At 43.8% G+C, this 16,857-nt stretch overlaps 1 protein-coding gene across 3 annotated transcripts in view; it reads left to right on the plus strand.

Annotated features, from left to right (window-relative positions):
* Window positions 1-16,857, plus strand: part of LOC141273397 (alpha-2-macroglobulin-like protein 1) — a 302,764-nt gene that overhangs the window by 242,364 nt on the left and 43,543 nt on the right. For all 3 annotated transcript variants that reach the window (XM_073685165.1, XM_073685166.1, XM_073685167.1), the window contains exons 23-26: window positions 3,837-3,920; window positions 4,030-4,206; window positions 4,842-4,914; window positions 6,777-6,933. In XM_073685165.1, the coding sequence (XP_073541266.1) occupies window positions 3,837-3,920; window positions 4,030-4,206; window positions 4,842-4,914; window positions 6,777-6,933 (491 nt within the window). The remainder of the gene's footprint in view (window positions 1-3,836; window positions 3,921-4,029; window positions 4,207-4,841; window positions 4,915-6,776; window positions 6,934-16,857) is intronic.

Genomic DNA, 16,857 nt, shown 5'->3' on the forward strand with positions numbered 1-16,857 from the left:
TACTACATTTAGTACATTTAGCAGGCCTATAAATTCTATAATCACTAATTCGGACACTGAGATCTTGTGTCTGGGGGACTGATAGGTGTCAGAATCAGCACGCCAAACAGCTTACACCACTTAAAGGGAACCTGTCTGTCCCATATGAGATAAGACCACTACCTCTCAGCCCTGCTATCCAACAGTCTAATATGCTTTATATATGCCCTCAACCCAGCCTGCAAGACAAGAAAAAAGACCTTTTACAATATTCCCCCCCTGGGGTGGTTTGGTCCTAAGGTAGTCGCTGTCTTTATCCAGTGCCACCTTCATTTTGTGATGTCGTCCGCATTCTGTGCTTTGTTTGGATGACACGTGCTACATTATCCACAGTCTCACTGGCATCGCTCTCCTGCACAGGCATAATTATCTGCCCTGTCTAGGGCAGAGTAAAGTACTACAGTGCACATGCACCGGGAAAGGTCAAAGAGCCGGGGAAACTGTGTGGATTATGTAGGACGTGTCATCCACACGAAGAACAGGAGGAGGGCAGCATCGCAAGAAGAAGGGAGGCACTGAACTAAGACAGCGACTTCTATCGGACCCAACTGACCCCTAGGCGAGTATTATAAAAGGTCTTTTTCTTGTCTTGTAGGCAGGATTGGAGGCATATATACAGCATATTAGAATGCTATATATCAGGGCTGAGAGGTACTAGTCTTATCTTTTATGGGACAAACCTGGTGACAGGTTCTCTTTAAATTCCGGTGTCAGTCATTGACAGCGGCATTTAAGGGATTAAACAGCACCAATCGGAGCTAGATCTGGTTGCTTTTGATAAAGGCAGTTGCCAACTGTATAACACAGCTGGCATTTGTTATGTGTAGTAGGCTCAACTCCTGTGGATGTTTGTTGGGAAACACATTGATATGCAAATCAAACATTTTAATGACAAGTTTGTCCTTGCACAGAACACATCATTTGTACACTACACCTAAATAAAATAGCAGCGTATAACTATACTGCTAGGTATGATCATTTCCAGTTCACTGATGCTCCATGGGCACCCTACTTAAAGCGCACCTGTCAGCAGAATTGTGCTCAGTAAACCACATACACTGTCAGGTGGGCACCGTTAAACTAAGTAAAATGATACCTTTGTTGACTAAATCCGTCCAATGGTTCTTTTATAATCTTTATTTTCATTTCTGACATAATGAGATGCTTGTGCTTCTGGGCGGCCTTTCGGGAGGGGCTTTATCTGGTGCCCTGATTGTGTATTCCTATGTCTGCCTTCTGACAGGTCACTGTCAGAAGGCTAGTGCCACCATTTTGCTAGAGGAAAAATAAATTTGCCTGCAGCAATATAGCACCGCCTGCCACGCTTTCCCAGTAGCATATCTCGGTTGCTGAGAGATGCTACTGCGCATGCATGGGACGCGGCGCCATATTGCTGCAGGCAAATTAGTTTTCGTCCAGCAAAATGGTGCCCTCGTGGATGCAGTTTCATCTATTGCTAGCGGCGCCATTTTGCTGGAGGAAATAGAAATTTGCCTGCAGCAATATGGTACCATCAAGCGCTTGTGCAGTAGCATCTCTTGACAATCGAGAGATGCTACTGCGCATGTGCGGGCAGCAGGGGCCATTTTGATGCATGTAAATTTCAGGTTTGGAACACAATTACACTGACAGTATTTAAAATAGTAACCAGGTCACTGAAGGCACAGTGACCTGTCAGAAGGCAGACATAGGAATACATAATCGGAGCACCAGATAAAGCCCCTCCCCAAAGGCTATCTTTAAGCATGAGCATCTCATTATGTCATAAAAATAAAAATAAAGATTGTAAAAGAACCACTGGACGGATTTCATCAACAAAGGTATCATATTAATCAGTGTAACGGTGCCCACCTGACAGTGTATGTGGTTTACTGCGCACAATCCTGCTGACAGGTGCGCTTTAAAGAGGTTGTCCACTACTTGGACAATCCCTTCATAATCACTGTTTCTCCCAAGTAAAATATTAACAGCTAGACTCACCTCAGGTGCAGGTGTGTGACATTGTTATGGTGTTAGTTCACTTTCCCCTCCTTCTAACGTAACTGATATCCTGAGGTTGTGAGAGATCAGCCACAACTCTGACTTTCTTTGGATGTCAGCTATATCTGAAGGAAGGGAGAGTTAAGCGGCTGCTGATTGGCCTCAAAGATAGCGTGACATAACAATGTAATGTGAGCCCTGGGTGAGCCAGCGCTGACACCACTGTAATGGTGCTGCCCCAGAGGTGAGTATAGCTGTTATTTTTTTACTTGGGGGAAACAGTGATTGAGAAGGGGTTGTCCAAGTAGTGGACAACCCTTTTAAGGGCATGACCTTAACCTTAATAGAATGCCAATGCATATATTGTATGTAATTACAAAATATCCTGTGGATCCAGACTACCAGCTAATGAAGCGTTGGCTGCTATAGTGGATTCAAGCTATCCCTGTATTACATGGACAAAACCCAAAACAGAAACAATAAAAATAAATTAAATAACCTGCTTTAAATAAATAAGTAAAAGCAGTAGAGCATATAAATAACATTGGGTACTTAGTAGTTATGAGCGAGCATGCTTGTTACTCGAGATTTACGTGCATGCTCGGGTGTTTTCCAAGTATCTTCAGCATGCTCGGGTGTTATGTTTGAGTCACTCCGTGCACATGATTTGCAACAGTTTGACAGCTTTAATACATGTGAGGAATGCCTGTTTCTTAGGCATTTCTCACATGTATTAAAGCTGTCAGTCGCAAATCATGCACACGGAGTGACTCAAACATAACGCCCGAGCATGCTGAAGATACTCGGAAAACAGCTGAGCGTGTTTGCCGAAAGGGTTAACAGAACATGCTCACTCATCACTAGTACTTAGTAAACGCCTTTTTTGATCAAAAAAAGTGTAGATGCCATCCCACCAATGTCAAGGTGTACCCAAGTTCGGGTTTGTCCTCACCTCTATTACTAAAACCTTACCCTGTGTTACATGCGCAGTTATATCCTCAAAAAAAACATCTATTGTGGTTGTAGGTTTCTCTGGTAAAATCTGTCATTTGCCCAATCATCTGAGGAGCCAAAGTCATGGTACCACCCATATGAAAGGTTGTTCATGAAGCGACTATGGTGACCTGTAGTACTGTCTAGTTTGCTTTCAAGCTGAAGTAATCATAATCAGCTCCCTTCTTCAGCCTATTGTAAAGCACCGCACCCCACTAAAGCTCCTAGCATACCAAATATAGTCTTGTGCTCCTCTGGTTCCATCCTGTGTGTGCAGCTCCTGATTAGTGTATTATTTTGACCTGGACATGTTTACTGACTTTCGTCTTTTCATTTTGTACGTTCTCTGGCTTCTCGGTTCTGATCCAGCTACTTGACCACTGTTGCCAGCCTACACCACCAGCCAGCAGTTGACTCCATGGCCCCAGCTCAGGGTCCTCTGTGTAAGTCCAGATCCCTATACAGGAGTTAAAGGGTAAAGGCCAGGGCTACCCCTGAGGTCTGGTAAACGGAGTGGCTTGCACTAAGCCTGTCCATCGTAGACATTTTTAGAGCTGCCAGGTGACCACTGACAGAGCTACATTACACCTGGTAGAGAATTTTGACTGAAGTTTTTTCTGAACCTGTCCTTATGTAAATGATAAGTCTCCATTCACATGTGTGTTCAGGTTGCCAATGTTATTTAATAGCTACAGTACAGTACTATATAGAAATGTATACTGGATATAAGAAAAGTAAACCTGAAAGACCCATTGCATATTATTAATGGTATGATGACAGACCCAATAAAATTCTAACTTTAGTTTTATCTTTACTCTTATAAGACAACAGTGAAGCAATTGCGATTAACATCGATGTTCCAGCGAGACTGGTCCCAGGTTCTGAACGTGCGCACATCATAATTATGGGTAGGTCATTTTGAACTATAGAAAATCTCACCTGGGAAACCTTACATTTTAGGGAAATATAATGCTACTGTATATACTATTCTATATTATTTATATAATATCTTGCTAGGTGATCTCATGACCAATGTTATTCTTAATTTGGACAATCTGGTGGATTTGCCTGATGGATGTGGAGAACAGAATTTAGCAAAGTTTACAAGATATGTTTCCACAATGGAGTATCTCGAGAGTACAGAAGAACTGACACCTGAAACAAAAGCAGAGGCTATACAAGCAATGACTAAAGGTGAGTGACATGATGAAAACATGATATCATAGTATGATTCTCATTCATCTGATTTTTCTACTTAAAATGTACGAAAAGGGGACAATTGAATATTACCATAAAAGTGCGTTCACCTTGCGTTTTGTCACAGGCTAGGTGGCCCCGCTTACATAGCCTACTGAAGGTGGATGCAGTAGACTGCGTCTGGGTGTCCTCCTCCAGGAGGCGTTTATGCCCAAAAATGATGCACGACAAAGTTGGCACCATTATAGTCTATGGCCCCGTCTGCGTATACGCCCGAAGGCCGTTTTGCGGGATTAAAACATAAAACATGTCTCTACACAGTCTGATAGTGTCCAGCCAATGCTGATCATGTCAGACTGCCTAGGGACACACAGTATTGACAAAGCAATCGTAACGCCCAGTTGTCAATTTCTCCTTACATTTTCAGGGGGAATATTAAAGAAACAACACAAAGCACACAATTTTATTATAAAGGGAATAGACAAGTATTTATGATAACAGATGTATCAGGAGAGCTGAAAGGTCTATTTTATACTACATTGTGGCATAAATCCATGTTTTGACTGAGAAAGGCTTGAATTGTATGACAAAATAAATTATTTGTAGGACTGTAAAATATTTTCTATCTATAGGCTACCAAAAACAACTCACACATAGGGTAGAAAATGGAGCCTACTCAATGTTTCATGGTGATGAAAATATATGGTAGGTATGAAAAATGCAGAACAAACACCTGTATAGTAAGCTTACATGAGAATATTGGGGATGATAGGTATTCTGTCTCTCACTCCTTTTGGTTTTTGTGTTTTAAGCTCTTCAATAAGAACAGAGTGATAATAGAATGAACTAATTTATAAATGAGCGCCACTCTTTCCAAAAACTTGGCTTGATCACACCAGACATTTGTTATATACGCCAAATGTATGACCTTGATGAATACAATCATGTACTATACAGTTGCCTATTGGCTCTGAAGTGCAGTAGATGCTTTTTTTGTGAGGTCCACCTATATAAAAAAGAGTAGTCGAGATGATCGAATCTTTTTAAATTTGAATTCTCCCACTTCAGCAAATTTTGCTTAGCCATTATTTGCCCAGAAAAGATGTGTATTACTTTGAGGTCTCCTAGTACTGTATTGAACCCCTTTAGAGTTCTTCAATGTAAATTCAGAAATGTCAAAGAGACTTAACCATATAAACAGATGTTAACCACTGGTTAGCAATAACCTGTTTAGCAACACACAGCGCTAACTGACTTTTTAGACTTTTTTAATTTAAAAAAATGGCCAAAAATATTCTTTTTGGGGTTTGAATTAAGAGCTTGAAGTAGAGGAAAAAATTTTCCCTGCTTGAAAAGGAAGAAAACAAAGTGTTTAAGCTGAAGCATATACAACCATTCTAGTTGAACTGGATCAAAAATTACTTATCCATAATTGGCCCAAATGATAAACATGAAAACAAGCTCTCGCCATCCATAATTCATACATTTGGTCTTCCAATCTTCAGGGGAAGGACAGGTTACTAAATAAAGGATATAAAGGGGAAGGAAATGAAATGAAATGTTTTTGGATATCTGAGATAGAGCAACAGGCAATCATAGAGACTATAACAGAATAATTACAAAGTCAGGAAAGATGGCAATCATAGAATAGAACTAAAAGAACTAGAAGTAAAGCTCTGTTCAGTTTTCACCCAGGGCTTAAAGTGGAAATTAAACACCAATTGATAGAAGAGGTATCCAATAAATATAAGATAAGAGGTATTATGTTAATTTTAGTAATCACACACGTGCCAAATTAGATAAAGATAGTTTTGGACCATGGCTTGCAGTCAACTTGTATAGACTTCAGCAAACTTAAAAAATGAAAGCTTGAAAAACTTGTAGAAAGATTTATGCCTAGATATTTTTGTGATTTCGAGGTCCATCTGAAACTAAATAAGGCTTCTAGTGTGTTTATTAAGGACCTCGTTGTCAAGATATTCAGAGCTTTAGATTTCGGAAGATTCATTTTAAAAGTTGATAGGATGGCAAAACATCTGAACTTGGACATTAGATTAGGAAAGGAGGTAACGATCTGTGTTAAAAAAATAAGTCACCTGCATATGCAGCTATGTTATTGAAGGTATAAGAGTCCTGTACAAACACTGTTATTTGTTCAAACATGTCAAAGGAAATGTTTAACAGGGATTATAAAAATCAGGAGTGAGAAGGAACAACCCTGATGTGTTCCATTTTGAATAGAAAATTGTTTTGAGAGGACATCATTCACCCATACACGAGCTTAGGGGGCAGTATATAGACAACTAATGAATTGAAACAATTTTAAGACCCAAAGCTTTAAAAGATTCTAACATAAAAGTCCAACTAATCAGATCAAAATCTTTCTCTGCATCAGCTGAAAGAAGCATCATGGGGGTATTCTTTAATTTGGCTTTATGGATCACATTCAAAGCCTTAATGGTCTTATGTGCCTCACTACTTACCGTGAACCCTGCATGGTCATATAGGATAGATATGATTTTCTATTACTGAGAAATTTCTTTAAATGTGCAATGCTCTCTTTGAAGGCTCACTGCATTCATAATCAAGGCTTACAATGGAGCTAAGAAGTTCATTCCTATAGATGAGAAAGACATTCAAGATTCCGTGAATTGGCTGCAGAGCAAACAATTGCCTAATGGCTGCTTTGAAGTAGTAGGAACCTACTATAACAATTACCTACAGGTAAATATTGATTATAATTATATGTGTTAACATACATAGGTTCACAATTCATATACATTGGGTAAAATAAGTATTTGATACACTGCCGATTTTGCAAGTTTTCCCACCTACAAAGAATGGAGAGGTCTGTAAGTTTTATTGTAAGTACACTTGACCTGTGAGAGACATAATCTAAAAATAAAAAACAGAAATTCACATTTTATGATTTTTACATATTTAAATTGCATTTATGAATTGCATTGCATGAAATAATTATTTGATCACCTGCCAACCAGCAAGAATTCTGGCTCTCACAGACCTGTTAGTTTTTCTTTAAGAAGCCCTCCTACTCTACACTCATTACCTGTATTAATTGCACCTGTTTGAACTTGTTACCTGTAAAAAAGACACCTGTCCACATAATTAAGGTCTGTGAGAGCCAGAATTCTTGCTCGTTGGTAGGTGACAGGTGATCAAATACTTATTTCAAGCAATAAAATGCAAATTAATTATGTAAAAATCATACAATGTGATTTTCTGGAATTTATTTTTAGATTCGGTCTCTCACCGGTGAAGTGTACTTACTAGTGATGAGCGAGCATGCTCGCTACTGCTCGGTGCTCGCCCGATCTTCTCACTGCTCGAGATGCTTTGCGCTCGCCGAGTATTTCCGGGGTTGCCCGGTGGGAGCTCGGGTCTCCTCCCTGCATGTTTGGTTTGGCGCTCTTTACAGAGCCAATGAACATGCAGGGATTGTCTGCCACTCATTGTAATGCCGCAGCCATGTTGGTTGTGGCATTACAGTGATTAGCTGGCCGCACAGCGTCATCAGGTCTATATCAGACCTGGTGCCGCCGTGCTCGTCACAGTTACTCCGGAATCAGACAGTGTAGAGAGAGGTGCTGCTGAGCTAGGGAGAGATTTGCTTGTTTCTAGTTAGTGTAGGTGTACCAAACTATATTAGAGACACATATCCATCTCAACAAACAGTCCTTCTGAGGGCTAATCCATCTGCAGAGATATCAGGCAGGCAGTGTATATAGGAAGGAAGGCAGGATATATAGCAGACTGCAGTGCACATAGCACAAGAGGCTCCATTCCAGTTCTGTCGGCTGCTGCTGTTAGATATTTCTAGAAATAGGCCCACGTCTCAGGGGCCAGGAATACATTTTTTTTTGGATCTTAATCCTCATTATTTGCTTAAAAAGCAATCCAGAGACCACGTTTTTCTGCGCCATTCGCTTGTTGGCACTGCAGAATACAGCCAGGTCCTTTCCATATTACAGCGCTAAAAATCCAGCTATTTAAAACTGTGGTTTGCCCGTCACACGGATTACAAATAATTGCGCTGAAAATACTGCGATTTCTGGCATCCGTTAAATATTTATTTCAGTGTGTCAGTGAAGCAATTGACACCAGTTTGCTGTTCAAAATAGTTACCTACAGGCCAGGTATTTAAAAACTGTGTTTTCTCCGTCACACGAATCACATATACGTTTTCAGAAAATACTGCCATTTCTGGCCTCCATTAAAAATTTATTTCAGTATGTCATTGAAGCAACTGACACCAGTTTGCTGTTCAAAATAGTTACCTACAGGACAGGTATTTAAAACTGTGTTTTCTCCGTCACATGGATCACATATATGTTTTCAGAAAATACTGCCATTTCTTTCATCCATTAAAAAAAAAATTCAGTTTGTCAGTAAAGCAATTTACATTAATTTGCTGTTCAAAATAGTTACCTACAGGCCAGGTATTTAAAACTGTGGTTTGTCCGTCACACGGATCACACATATGTTTTCAGAAAATACTGCCATTTCTGACCTCCATTAAAAATTTGTTTCAGTATGTCAGTGAAGCAATTGACACCAGTTTGCTGTTCAAAATAGTTACCTACAGGCCAGGTATTTAAAACTGTGTTGTTGTTTTTCCATCACACAGATCACATATAAGTTTTCAGAAAATACTGCCATTTCTGGCCTCCATTAAAAAGATTTTTCAGTGCGTCAGTGATGCAATTTACACCAGTTTACTGTTCAAAATAGTTGCCTACAGGCCAGGTATTTAAAACTGTGGTTTGTCCGTCACACGGATCACATATACGTTCGCTCCAAATTCAGTCATTTGTATTGAGCATGGAAGATATTATCCTCCATTTAAAATGTACAAGGCACGTGGCAAGGGACGGGGAACTGGACGTGATGGTGATGGTGCATGCAGAGGCCGAGGCCGTGGGCAAGCTGAAATTGTGCCACAACAAACACCCACATCTTCACGCTCGACCTTCCTGTCCCAATTAATAGGGGACCGAAAAACACCGCTATTGAACACAGAGCAGTGTGAAAGGTTATTGGTTAGATAGCAGATAATGCTTCCAGTCACTTAGCCAACACCACCACCACCGTGTCTTCCACATGGTCAAGTCTCAGTAGCTGTGAGTCTGGACCGCATATTCCTCACCCTGAACCTTCTTCCTCCCACCATGCCGAGTGCCCAGAGACAACTGATCCCACACTTAGACACTCCGAAGAGCTGTTCACTTTTCCGTTTATAGATTCGGGCCTCTTGCCCGGTTCACTTGAAGCAGGGCAAGAGGAGATCGCATGTAGCGATGCCCGAATATTTGAGCAGCCATGGTCACACGAAGGCGACAGTGGGAAAGTGTCACAAGAGGTGGACAATGATGAAACACAATTGCCAGAAAGTCAGGAGGAGGACCAGAGTGCGGAAGTGGAAGACAAGGTGGTGGATGATATAGTAACTGACCCAACCTGGCAGGAGGACATGCAGAGCAAGGATAGCAGCACACAGGAGGAGGGAGGCAGAGCACCCCAACAGGCAGGAAGAAGTGATGTGGTGGCCACAGAAAGAAGACAGCCAACCGTTCCCCGTAACACCAACATGAAGGAAGTTGCCAGTACAACTGTTAGGTCTTCCCAAGTCTGGTTGTTTTTTTAAGACTCTGCCGATAACCCCAAGAAGGCCATTTACACCACCTGCTAGGCCAGCATCAGCAGGGGTGGCAAAACGATCAGCCTGACCACTACTAGCATGATCAGGCACATGGCAGCAAAGCACCTAACTTTGTGGGCCGAACCCCAGGGTCCAGGAACAGTGTCAGCCGGTGGCACCACTGCTTCTTCCCCTGTTGTGCATGCAAGCCAATCCCCTGTCCATGGTGCATGCAAAGATGCCTCTTGCCCTTCAATCTTGCCTATTGCACACTCTTAAGTAGCAGCATCAGGAAGCACGTCCTTGTCCCAGCACAGGGTTCAGTTGTCTATATCCCAGTCCTTGGAACACAAGCGAAAATAAGCAGCCAAAGCCCCACAGGCCACAATACTAAATTCCCACATTTCGCTACTGCTTGCGCTAGAAATGTTGACTTTTTAGGCTCGTGGAGATGGAAGCATTCCGCAACCTGATGGCAGCGGCCATTCCTTAGTACTCGGTCCCCAGCCGCCACTATTTCTCCCGGTGTGCCGTCCCCGCATTATACAAGCACGTGTCCCAAAACATTAGCCGTGACCTCAACAACGCAGTTACCGGGAAAGTCCACCTAACCACGGACACTTGGACAAGTGCTTGTTTGCAGGGACTTTACATCTCGTTGATGGCACACTGGGTTAACATAGTGGAATCCGGGACCCAGTCGGACCTTGGGACGGAACACGTCCTCCCGATGCCAAGGATCGCGGGCCCTAGGTCAATCAGGGTTGCCCCCACAGTCTAAAGCTCCAGCACCTCATCCTCCTCAGCCTCCCCCTCCTATTCAGCCTCCATCTTCGAAATGACCACATCAGTCACAAGCTGGAAGCACTGCAGCACTGCCTCGGCCAAGCGTCAACAGGCTGTGCTGAAGCTAATATGCTTAGGTGACAAACTGCACAATGCTGAAAAGTTGTGGACAGCTCTGAAAGAGCAGACAGATCTGTGGCTCACACCGCTGAACCTACAGCCAGGCATGGTTGTGTGTGACAATGGCCGGAACCTGGTGGCTCTGAGGCGAGGCGAGCTCACACACGTACCGTGACTGGCCAATGTGCTTAACCTCATGGTTCACTGACTTCTCAAATGCTACCCGGATCTGCCAGATCTGCTTGTTAAAGTAAGTCGCCTATTTTAGAAAGTCACCTACAGCTACCGCCGCCCCTGCCGTGTTTCAGCAGTGTTTGCAGCTTCCGGTTCACAGACTGGTGTGTGATGTCCCCACACATTGGAATGCTACACTGCAGATGTTGGGAAGGATTTATGAGCAGAAGAGGGCAGTTGTTGAATACCAGCGTCAACAAGGCCGTCGGTATTCAGTTCAGATTCCACACATAAGACCTCAGGAGTGGACATGGATGTCAGACATATGTACCATCCTCCAAAACTTTGAAGACTCCACCAAGATGGTCAGTGGCGATGACACCATAATTAGTGTCACCATCCCGCTTCTCTGTCTTCTGAAACACTCTCTGCTCACAATCAAAGAGGATGCATTGCAGGCGGAGCACGATGACATGGAGCAAGGAACCATACAGGGTGATTACACACAGCCCAGCCTTATCTCATTCCAACATGGATTGGATGACAATGAGGAAGAGGAGGAGGAAGAGGAAGAACAGGAGCTAGTTTCATGCGCTATAGACGTTACTACCTGCACAAATGTCATACCGTCTGTTCAGCGTGGATGGCCTGAAGACAGAGAGCAGGAGGAGGAGAGCATGGTCACTCGTCCTCTTGGTGAAGACATGGAAGTCTTGCCTGTTAGTAGTCTGGCACGCATAGCTGAGTTTATGTTGCGCTGCCTTTCCTGTGACCTTCGCGTTCTCAAAATTTTGGGTGACAGTCCTTACTGGTTGGTGACACTTCTAGACCCATGCTACAAGGAGAACTTTATATCTCTTATTCCTGAGGTGGACATGTCTACAAAAATGGGGCAGTACCAGAAGGCCCGTGTTGCGGAACTATTAAAAAAATTCCCATCAGAAAACGCTGGTGGCAGGAGTCATAGTTCGTTGGACAACCAAGGACTACAGGCGAGAGAGACACAACTCTAATTCAGCAGAGGCAGGGGAACACTGTCAAAGTTCTGGGAGAATTTTCTCAGCCCCTCCCATCCCACAAGCCCTGAGGCGCGGGGTACTCTCACGTTGGTACGGTCGGCAAGGTACTCCCTCAACATCTTCCCAATCTTGGCACTACTTGTGAGAGTACCCCACACCTCAGGGATTGTGCGATGGGAGGGGCTGAGAAAATTCTCCCAGAACTTTGACAGTGTTCCCCTGCCTCTGCTGAATTGGAGTTGTGTCTCTCTCACCTGTAGTCCTTGGTTGTCCAACGAACTATAACTCTATAGCAGACCCTCTCCTTTCTAATGGGAACATGTCGTACTTGTTACTGTGGCCCTGCTCTATGTGTCTTTAAATTCTTAGTGAGGTTTATCCTAAATTTGGTCAGCCTTTGGACTCACTGCATACCCTATAACTGTATAGCAGACCCTCTTGTTTCTAATGGGAACATGTCGTACTCGTTACTGTGGCCCTGCTCTATGTGTCTTTGAATTCTTAGTGGGGTTTTTCCTAAATTTGTTCAGCCATTGGACTCACTGCATACCCTATAACTGTATGGCAGACCCTCTCCTTTCTAATAGGAACATGTCATACTCGTTACTGTGACCCTGTTTTATGTGTCTTTAAATTGCTAGTGGGGGTTTTCCTAAATTTGGTCAGCTGTTGGACTCACTGCATACCCTATAACTGTATAGCAGACCCTCTCCTTTCTAATGGGAACATGTCGTACTCGTTACTGTGGCCCTGCTCTATGTGTCCTTAAATTCTTAGTGAAGTTTTTCCTAAATTTGGTCAGCCGTCGGACTCACTGCAACCCTATAACTGTATAGCAGACCGTCTCCTTTCTAATGGGAACATGTTGTACTCGTTACTGTGGCCCTGCTCTATGCGTCTTTAAATTGTTAGTGGGGTTTTTCCCAAATTTTGACAGCTCTTGCAGTCACAGCATGGGCATTACCACTATAGGAGACCAACTCCTTTATAATGGGAACATTTTTTTTATGTCTCTTCAAAGGGGTATTGGGTTGCGTCCGAATATTTGGCAGCCCTTGCAGTCACTGCATCCGCAATAATAGTATAGGAGACCCACTCGTTAATAATGGGAACAACAAAGCATAGCCGGCTGATGGCTCTTTAACAATAGCGAGGGCCAAATGCTGGCCTTTTAAGAATAGTAAGGGTCGCCTGATGGCCCTATAAAAATAGGCTTTGTGACTTTCAGAATCCCTCCATCATAAATGAAACATGATGTGTCTTATGATGTGTCACACACCACATGGCCAGATAAGGTTGTAAAATGTTAAAATGACATTTCCTGGTGAATGCATTTGTCTTAAAAAATAATGTAAAAAAAAAAAAACAGTAGGATCTTTCCTTAGTATTATAAACAGAGTCGCCAATGTAACCTCAATGTAATCACATTGTTCAGCTCCTGCACCTCCTCCTCCATCTCCGAAATTACCACATCAGTCACAAGTTGAAAGCACTGCAGCACTGCCTCGGCCAATCAGTAACAGGCTGTGCTGAAGATAACATGCTGAATGCTTAGGTGACAAACCCCCCAGTGCTGTAGAGTTGTTGAAAGCTTTAACACAGCAGCCTGATCTGTGGCTCTCACCGCTGAACATACAGCCAGGCATGGTCGTGTGTGACAATGGGTGGAACCCGTTGACGGAGAAATGACAGCCGGAGTAGATACAGTTTATCTCTATGCCAGTCCTTTCACCGAGCTAAAGAATATGGCTGTGGTGAAATGCAACTCCCACTGAGAAGCTGTTTCAGATTGAAAAACATTGGGCCCACCAGATGATTTGATTCTGAGGGCTCACCTTTCTCCCCCGCTCAAGAGCCCCATTGCAGCTGCAAAGTTAGCGCTATCATGAACTCTCCTGATGTAGAAGCCAGGGCACACCAGAGGATTCTCTGGTGGGACCGTCCAACCCTGCCGAGAAGCAGTCCTGGCTAAGAAAAGTGTGTGGGAAGGTTCCCGGACACTCTATGGCTGCTTTTTTACTGAGGTGGAAACCCACGCAAACACAGGGAGAACATCTAAAATCCTTGCAGATGTTGTCCTTTCTGGGACTTGAACCCAGGATCCCATCGCTGCAATGCTTCAGTGCTAACCACTGATCCATTGTGCTGCCGTTCACCCTCTGATATCTAACAGGCTGGAGAAACTTGCACCTTCTGCCACTCTATCTTCAGCTCCTTTGTGAGAAACTAATGTATTTGGGCAGCTACTCAGTCTACCAAATAAAATTCCTGAGAAGGAAATTTGGGATGGCATCGCTACTGGTACTGGGGGCAGTGCTAATACCATCGTGTTGTACCATAGTTTACTGGAAATATTCCAGGCTGGTAGGAGGCAAGCAGACTACCACAGAAAAGTACCAGCAGTAATGTTCAGGGACCCGCGCTTGTAGAAGGCGGTTACGATACCGGGAGAAATAGTGGCGGCTGGGGACCGAGTATGGACTCCCGGCCGCCGCCGGCATGAGGTTGTGAAAGGCTTCCACCTCCATGAGCCTAAAAGGCCACATTCCAAGTGCAAGCAACTGCCCTGAAATCTGGCAGTTTAGTATTGCGGCCTGTCGGTGAGTGGGTGGCTGGCTGCATACTTGCGCTTGCATTCCAAGTAACAGAAAACTAAGCAGATGGTGGCCGCTATCATAATCATGGCCTCACCTCAGCTCTATGAACTCTCCTGAACGAGAAGCCAGGGCCCACCAGAGGAATCTCCGGTTCTCTGGTGGGCCCGTCCAACCCTGCCGAGAAGCAGCCCTGGCTAAAAAAAAGTGTGTGGGAAGGTTCCCGGACACTCTATGGCTGCTTTTTTAATGTGGATTGGATGTGCTTATGCATGTTATTTCTCAAACCACATTGCAGATCAGGCCATTGCCCAACTCTGTAGTCATGAAATTAAAGGTGCAAAGAAAGATGTTTGTGTGTTGAAGCACCACCGACAAGTGGGAGCTGATGTTGGAAGGGCTGCCATTGCTTCTGCAACAAGCTGCATTAGAGGACTTCCTGTGAGAAATGAAACCCAGAGTAGATACAGTTTCCCTCTATGCCAGTCCTTTCACTGAGCTAAAGAATATGGCTGTGGTGAAATCCAACTATCAGCAAAAAAAGCTGTGGACTGGCTCCGTACCGTCCCTGTCTACATTCACCTGTCCACATGGTTTTGGTTAGGCGGTCCTTCCCAGTAAGTGCACTGGGGAGGGCATGGGTAATGTTGTGGGACCCGTGCTTGTGGAAGGCAGAGACGATACCGGGAGAAATAGTGGCGGCTGGGGACCGAGTATGGACACATGACGACCGCCGGCATGAGGTTGTGAAAAGCTTCCAGCTCCATGAGCCTAAAAGGCCACATTTCAAGTGAAAGCAGCTTTAGAGGACTTCCTGGGAGAAATGACAGCTGGAGTAGATACGGTTTCCCAAGTCCTTTCACCAAGCTAAAGAATATGGCTCTGGTGAAATACAACTCTCAGCAAAAAAAGGTGGGGACTGGCTCCATACCATCCCGGGCCACATTCACCTGTCCATGTGTTTGTGGTTAGGCAGTCTTTCCTAGTAAGTGCACTGGGGAGGGCACAAGAAATGTTGTGGGACCCGTGCTTGTGGAAGGCGGAGACGATACCGGGAGAAATAGTGGCAGCTGGGGACCGAGTATGGATACCCGGTTGCCGCTACCATAAGGTTTTGGACAGCTTCTGCCTCCACGAGCCTTAAAGGCCACATTTCAAGTGCAAGCAGCTGTCAAAAATTTGGCAGTATAGTATTGCAGCCTGTGGGTGGGTGGCTGGCTGGCTGCATACTTGCGCTTGCATTCCAAGGAATGGAGTAGGGACAACTGAAGGCTGCACTGGTACAAGGATGTGGATGGTGATTGTTGCAAGTCTGCAACGACAGGTGCATGGCGGGAGGCATCTTCGCATGTGCCAAAGATCACTTATGATGGGCACACTTTTAGGCAGTGACCTGGGAGTCAGAGATACTTCCAGGGGTCTTCCCCATGCTGTTCCCATGTCTTTTCAGCACTATATGCATGTGTCTGAAGATGTGTCACACACCACATGGCCAGATAAGGTTGTAAAATGTTAAAATGACATTTCCCAGTGAATGCATTTGTCTTGGTTGTGTGAGGTAGCACTATTGATCATGTTGAGGGGCACTCATTTCACCGGGATAATTAAAGCACACATGCAATGTTTTCTGGTAATCTAAAGTTCAGCAGTTTATTACACATCATAAACTGCTTATTACATAGTCCATCTCAGTGGCTCGCAGGAATGTTACACATGTAATATCCTAGAACCTTTTCAGTGGCAGCTATGCCCGCTTGGCTTCAGATACAATCTTCAGCAAAGTAACAACATCAATGTCCATATCAAGCACCGTCTTTTACCTTTGCCGGGACTAGCTGCTTCCATCAGCTCTGTTCTGCCAAAGCTGTGGTTTAACCCTTTCACCCCGGGCCATTTTTCGTTTTTGAGTTTTCGGTTTTTGCTCCCCTTGTTCCCAGAGCCATAGCGTTTTTATTTTTTGGTCAATATGGTCGTGTGAGGGCTTATTTTTTGTGGGACGAGTTGTACTTTTCAAAGCCATTACTAGTTTTACCATATCGTGTACGAGAAAACGGGAAAAAAATTCCAAGCGCAGTGAAATTGCAAAAAAGTGCAATACAACAGATGTTTTTTGTTTTATTTTTTTACCACGTTCACTGAATGCTAAAACTGACCTGCCATTATTATTCTCCAGGTCATTATGAGTTCGTAGACACCAAACATGTGCAGGTTCTTTTTTATTTAAGTGCTGAAAAAAAATTCCAAACTTTGGTAAAAAAAAAAAAAAGGTGCCATTTTCCGAGACCCGTAGCGTCTCCAT

Source organism: Phyllobates terribilis, unplaced genomic scaffold (assembly GCF_046119375.1).
Source record: "Phyllobates terribilis strain yellow unplaced genomic scaffold, ASM4611937v1 Scaffold_5__5_contigs__length_657084704, whole genome shotgun sequence".
NCBI lineage: Eukaryota > Metazoa > Chordata > Amphibia > Anura > Dendrobatidae > Phyllobates > Phyllobates terribilis.